The sequence below is a fragment of the Bombus pyrosoma genome, linkage group LG6, assembly GCF_014825855.1.
Source record: "Bombus pyrosoma isolate SC7728 linkage group LG6, ASM1482585v1, whole genome shotgun sequence".
Taxonomy (NCBI): Eukaryota; Metazoa; Arthropoda; class Insecta; order Hymenoptera; family Apidae; genus Bombus; species Bombus pyrosoma.
This window is the reverse complement of record NC_057775.1, coordinates 4,189,018-4,195,686: the sequence shown is the minus strand read 5'-3', so window position 1 is coordinate 4,195,686 and position 6,669 is coordinate 4,189,018. Positions and strand designations below refer to the sequence as shown.

Sequence of the window (6,669 nt, the reverse complement as noted above, 5' to 3'; positions counted from 1 at the left end):
TAAAATACTAAACAGCATTATGTATTATTAAATCCATAAATCTATAAATTTACCCTTGTGTCGTAAATTACATCGTTATTTTCATAACAGTTGTTACACGTATGAAAATTATAACGACATTTGTGTAGTATGCGAAGAATATATTTCGGTGACCGCGTGTTATTAAATATCGATTGGTTTCGTTATTTATTATCTTCAAATTCGATTGAAACGAGCATTGTGATATAAATATAATTGTGTGGCACAAAATTCTGGAAAGATAACGACGCAACTTCTTCGTAATAATTTAGTCATGAATTTACTTCACCGGTCGAAAGAAGGATACATAATGCTAGTGTTAAATTAATATGGCCCTTTAATAAGGGCAAAAACCAGTTTCTCCAAAGTTCGTTGCATGAGAGGTTAATTACTTAGGCGATTAAGCTTGCCAGACAATAAGGCGGCCGGGTTAAACAAGCAGATTGATCGATTTAGCCTTTCTCGTTTCATTCGCTTTAGCGTTCAAAGTGTACGCCCATCGACGAATATTTGCATTGTTCCTAAACGTTCCTCTCGAGTCGATTTTTCTTTCTGTACACGCCGAATATTTCTAGCGTTTACTTCAACTAGATAATTTATTTGGTTTCCGCGATTAACGCCACTTTTGCTATTTATCTAGGAATTGACCTAAAATAGCTGTCTCGATTCACGACGAAACTATGGATCTGCCGCCTGATTTAAGGTACGTATCTCGTTCCGAAAAGCGTACAGGTTTTCCATGTCTCTGTGTTTAACACGAACGACCAAGTTGGGTGATCCGGTTAATCAAAGTCGAACACGATGATTAAATCGATCACTGGATAGAAAAAGGAATAAAATTCAGTAGATATCGTGTAATAAATTAGAACGTTTCACCGGTCAAGGGACATTAGGACCGCGAAAGATTTAGCGACTACGGATTCCACGAACGAGGATAAAGCGAGCCACTCCTACTGCAAATTGACTTCTTTGATCTGTCTGGAAAAGAAGGAAAGTGCAGTGAATCCGTACAATCGGGTGGACTGGACGAAAATGAACTCAAAATGGCCACTTCCGGACACGGACGACAATGAGATCAATGCCGTTAACAGCCTGCCACAACTTGACTGCGGTGCCTTCCCGAAATCCTACATGGACACGTGTTCCTGTTGCCCTCGGGGGATCTTTGACAAGCACGATACCGACACCGTCAACAACTACAGGAGTATCGTGCTCAAGGACGACGATTGCTGTAAGACTCACTGGACGAGGAAAGAGCGTTATCAGAAAATTAAAGCGAAAGTCGACAGAGCTATTAAGGTAGACGTCAGATCCGTTTACGAGGAAAATGTTTCAAAATTTGGAAATTCTGATCGGATGTTATCGAATTGTCCGATATATCTCTATTCGTTGTAACTATTCGATAGATCATCCAGATCCGAATAGTGTTACAGAGAAATTCGCGTGATACGGTAGTTTTAAGATACTTTGAAGCACGCGCTACCGTGTTTCAGAGGCACAAAATATTTCTGATACGCGGTGAGTTACCGAAATTGAAAGAAGCTCTGGAGAAAAGGGGTTGGGTGCAAAAATACGAAGCTACAAAAACAAGAGCTGTACCTTATGGTTAGTTTCCTTGCCTTTCTTAATCAAATCCTTTTCTTTACATTCTACTTCCTTTAATTAAAAATTGACCACATAAACTCTGACAAAGTGTCTGTATATTATAAGTGTCTGGCTATCATCTTTCTGGTCTGAGCAATATCGTCGAAATCGAACTTGTCACCAACTTTTTACTAAAAATTAAACGAACGTTAATTTTCGTCTGAAATCCGTTCTTCGACTTTTAGGCAGCGTAGCCAGCTTAGAAGCAAGATCGTTGGGCGATTTGACCCAACCGGACGGTACTTTAAACGAGAAGGCGGTAATTTTCGCTTTGTTACGTCACAAATCGCCAGACTTTATATGGGACTGTCGGAACGACTTTGTCGATTGGCATCGTGGCTTGAGTAACAATATCATTCTCAACAGATACCAAAAACCTTTCGTCTACACTTCCAAGGTTAACATCGATAATTAGATAGGCGAGAATTTTCGATACATGCATATCGTACAAGACGCGAAATATATCAATTAAGCTCGATCGAACTTTAGTTCGCCGCGAACTCGACGAAATATTGACGATCGCGAAATAATGTAGCTAGGAATGGCTCGTTTGTTGGAGGAAGCTCACTGGCTGTACGAGAAGGACGTGTCGTCGGTATTATTCCCTCGAAGTTACAACCTGAACAGAGAGCCGAAAGCGTTTCTCGATGATTTTCGTTTGACCGCTGCCGCTGGTCTGTTGAAATGGTTCGTCGGAAGAATGCACGATGGCCAGGGTTTCTCGGAGTCGGGACATCGACCGATTCTAATGAGTCGACTGGAGTTTGCCATAAAACGCTGCGAGGAATTTATCGCCCGTGAAATCCACCAAAACATAGACAAAGACTTTGCGACCGAGTTTTCCGAAGAGGAATGGAATTCCTTTTTGGACGATTATACCGCAGCCGTACACGAGGGAGCTGGAATCGAGACCACCTCGGAAAAAAGTCGAGATCAGCTACAAGTACGATACTCGTGTACTTTTCTTTTCTTTTCTTTGCTTTCGCTTGCGTAGTACCATCTTAAAGAATGGACGATCCGTTTCCAAGCGATTTCTTACTTTTGAATTAAAAACGCTGGTAATCTCGATTCGACGCAACAAATTTTGTATCTCGCTACCGTGAATTTTCCGTTACATCGTTTAGAAATATCTAGAGGCGACGAATCCGATACTGGCAAGATTGAAAGAGATAGATCCGCAATACGAATTAAACGGAATGAGAAACATATGGATATTAAAACCGAGCGAACTTTGTTGCGGCACGGGAATCAGCATATCTCACAGTTTAAAGGATATATTTCGAAAGATAAAGAGCAGACCGAAAGACTACTTCATTGTTCAGAAGTACATTGGTACGTAAAACGGTTAATCGTTTAAATTTTATACCTTTTCGCGATCTCATCTTTTCCCTCTTAATTTCAGAACGTCCGTTGTTGATTCACGATACGAAATTCGACATAAGGCAGTGGTATTTGGTTACAAATACATTTCCCATGACAATATGGGTGTTCAAGTAACTAGATTTCCGACTTTACAGTTCCGCCGTATTTCGAACGTCTAAACGATATTTCTAGCGAAGTTTTGTATTACATTTTTTAATCGAACCATCGGAAAATAATTTTCTATCTCGTGAAACGTATGTTCGCATAGCTATCCGTGAATCTCGTGTGCGCAAATAAAAGGGCACGCGATACGTTATACGTACGTTATAGGTCTACGGAGAAATCTCGGAAAGGGATTTTGTTAGAGAAAAGAGCCTTGAAAATTATTCCGAAAGAATCTTCTCGATGGAGATTCCATCAAAGAATTTTCTCCATCCTTTTCCATCCTTTTCCAGGGAAGGACTCCTACGATTCAGCTCGAAACCCTACACTTTCTCAACTTATCACGAAGCGATTCATATCTGCAATACCGCCATTCAGGAGAAATACGACGAGGAGAGGAGGAGACGGAGAAAACGTGGAAATTCGGAGGAAGTCGTAAAATCGATTCGCGATCAAGGATGGGACTGCGAGAAGCTGAACGAATATTTAAAGTAATCTCTCGACCGGTCTATATCGTTGCGAGGAGCAGTTTCGGTTATCCGTTCGTTACGGTCGATAGCGTTTGATTACTGCCAGATCGATAGGTTCGATCAAACGTCGCTCAAATATGCTTACAATCTGTGTATTTTTTTCTCGGGTAATCGTCTCTGCCCGCCTGTCGTTCCTTTCGTCGTTATTTCCACGAGCATGACACTTTGCTTACTTACATTGTCCTTTACTTTCTCGCTATCGCTGTTCGAAGGATATTCGAATTTGCAGCGATCTAGCGTACAACGTAATCGATAAGTTCGATGTTAGCTGTATCTTTTGGAAACGATATCTGTTAATTTTTCATCGGTAGAGATATTCAGTGGCTAACGCAAAGGTCATAATTGTCAGGCAAACGGGGCTCGACGGCGAACCGTATTACGACAAGATCTATACGAAAATGTCGGAAGCCATAGTTCTGACGATGCTGGCCTCCCAGGAGCACATGGACAGACGACGGTGTAGTTTCGAGCTATATGGGGCCGATTTCGTCGTGATGGAGGACCTTTCGGTTTGGTTGATCGAGATCAACACGAATCCCCGGATGCATCCTCCTAGCTCGAGAATTACCAAACGCCTCTATTCCAATGTTCTCGAAAGCTTGGTGAAAGGTTAGCAAACTACTATCTATAGGGGGTAACGTAGAGAGAAGCAAGTTGTCACAAACCGAGACTGCGGGTGAAAGTTTCCGAGGATAGTGGCCGGGACAAGTCAACGAGACGGTATATGTATCCTGGTTTCCTCGCGAATGCACGAACGAGCTTTTCAAATCGTTTAGTATCGACTACTGTGTTCAAGTTTCCAGATTTCGATTAAACGACACTGCTTGTCAGATATACGGGTCGAGAGTGCAACCCCCCTACTGTTTTCGCTAAAGCGAAAACCTCCAATTCTTTGCGCACGTTTGAAAATATCTTTTTGCCAAAATACTGGCTCAATTGCAGCCGCATTTGTCGAAAAACAATCAGCGGTTTTTGTCTTTTATCGTAGGTAAATGCCCCAAGAAGGAATTAACGGCATTCTCTAGGTACTTTCGGATATCGGATTTCTTTCTATCGCCCGTTAGTTTTATTTCCGTTCGATCCGGCTCCGCGTTATACGTATTCTGGATCGTTCGTAATCCGATAAAACTTTTTTTTCCACCGATACGAGAAATATTAGCTTTCGTTGGATCTTCTGTGTCGAGGCGCGCGCGCACCTAACTGCGATACATTTGTAAAAAATGAAAGGAAATTGCTTGAAACGCGCAAATCTGTTTAGGTCGGTTAATTTAATACTCTCGTACAGCTGGTGCAACTTCTACGTGCTTTCGAACGCGCTGAATTTCGTTGGCACAAATTCATTTAAAACAAACAAATAGATGCGCTTAGGTACCGAGCTGTACTGCAACAATGTGATATCCGATCTAAATATACGATAGTCGATTCGAAAGGACTATTCGAACGGGAGAGAGAGAGAGAGAGAGAGAGAGAGAGAGAGAAAGTAACGAAAGGTGTGGAATAAAATAAGGGAACGCGAAGATATGAAATAAACGGAGTAAATCCGTTGTTCATTTTCAACTTGTTTTAGTGATAATGGATGTACCGGTGAATCCGGCTGCAGACACGGGTGGTTTCAGCCTGGTATACAAGCAAAATATACCCGACTTCCGACCTTATCTCGGTCCTTGCCTCTTCGTGTTTGGCAAGTCGATAACGTTGCAAGAACATCCGCGGAAACGAGAGAAGAGAAAGAAAGGAGGAACCGGTTGGGTGAAACAACAACAGCAGCATCAGCAGCATCAGCAGCAACAGCAGCCCCGTGCGTGGACCGCCCCACCGATGATTCCACGATTGAGGGAGCCGAAAATAGTCGACTTTATCGACTACTTGAACACCGCCCGCTGTACAGCCGCCAACTGATGTCCCGCCGTTAAGTAGCTATCGCGACATTAGGCCGGTGCGTTCGGTTGACATTCGGTTGATCGTTGCACGATATTTAATAAATCGAAATGTAGAAGGCAAAGCGTATCTTCCAGTTAAACGTATAAAACTCGTAAACGGCAGGTACATGCGAAGAATCGCGGGAAAATCGTTAAAGTTGGAACGACCCAGTTTTTTCATAGAGAGCCGAACATCGAAACAATTTTGGTAGATGCTCGCGTTCGACCTCCATCGCGACCAGTTGAAAAAAAAAGAAACAAAAAGGTCTGCTCTCTTTTTGCAGGAAGTTCCTCGCGACGAACGTTGCGTTATATTCATATAGCTTGGCAATTTCGTCACGTTGGTGGGCCGGCGTATGGATAAAAATTCTGTTACACGTATCTCGACCGAGTTTGTCGCAACCTAGGATATTCGGGCTGGCTACGATTCTTTACGATTCTTCCTTGTTTATCCGGTCCGCTCGAGATCGCGTGCACGTGCAGCTTTCCAAGAAAAGTCAATCGCACCGAGCTGTAATTAACGGACACAAGATAAAAGAAATAATCAACTATGCCATTAACGAATCGTCGTTTCTTACGTCGCTTCCTGTAAGAATTATCAATCCATTGTACTCGCTCAAGCTAAACGGACGAATCCACTTTCCTCGTCAAAAGTCTTTTATCGCTACTCGTGGTATAGACGAACGAAATAGTTCCTCGGGTTTCGTTCGTTTTACGCGACCAAATGTACGATCCGTACCAATTATACGTTCCGGCGAGAATCTAACCTGTCGCTTTTGTAACCTTAAATATATACTTTGCAGTTCGCCATGCAACGAAACCAATGCCCGGATTGTTTTTCAGATATAACAAGGTAGCAATAACAGTTAAGTAACGAGTTCAAACCTTTGAACCGCCGCACAGAAACTCCGTTGTACGACTCAATCAGATTTTTCATTGAAATAAACTAGCAAAGCGGATTACAATCTGTGCTCTTACTTGTTGATTTGGGTATACAGCGAACGAAGGAAAAGAATATACCGTTGCTCTTGCTA

At 42.4% G+C, this 6,669-nt stretch overlaps 1 protein-coding gene across 1 annotated transcript; it reads left to right on the top strand.

Moving 5' to 3' along the window:
* The first annotated feature begins 698 nt into the window (after nt 1–698).
* LOC122568030 (tubulin glycylase 3A-like) lies at nt 699–6,562 on the top strand. The gene is made up of 10 exons (XM_043727316.1): nt 699–721; nt 885–1,317; nt 1,512–1,623; nt 1,848–2,059; nt 2,198–2,605; nt 2,787–2,994; nt 3,065–3,155; nt 3,480–3,677; nt 4,066–4,325; nt 5,284–6,562. Exons 1-10 carry the CDS (start codon nt 699–701, stop codon nt 5,613–5,615), a joined length of 2,277 nt encoding a protein of 758 aa, XP_043583251.1. The 3' UTR covers nt 5,616–6,562.
* Nucleotides 6,563–6,669: the final 107 nt, after the last annotated feature.

Coding starts and splice junctions, on each gene's coding strand:
- LOC122568030 (XM_043727316.1), top strand. CDS start 699: ATGGATCTGCCGCCTGATTTAAG. Junction 1,624..1,847: donor AACAAGAGCTGTACCTTATG/GTTAGTTTCCTT, acceptor TTCGACTTTTAG/GCAGCGTAGCCAGCTTAGAA. Junction 2,060..2,197: donor CTTTCGTCTACACTTCCAAG/GTTAACATCGAT, acceptor GAAATAATGTAG/CTAGGAATGGCTCGTTTGTT.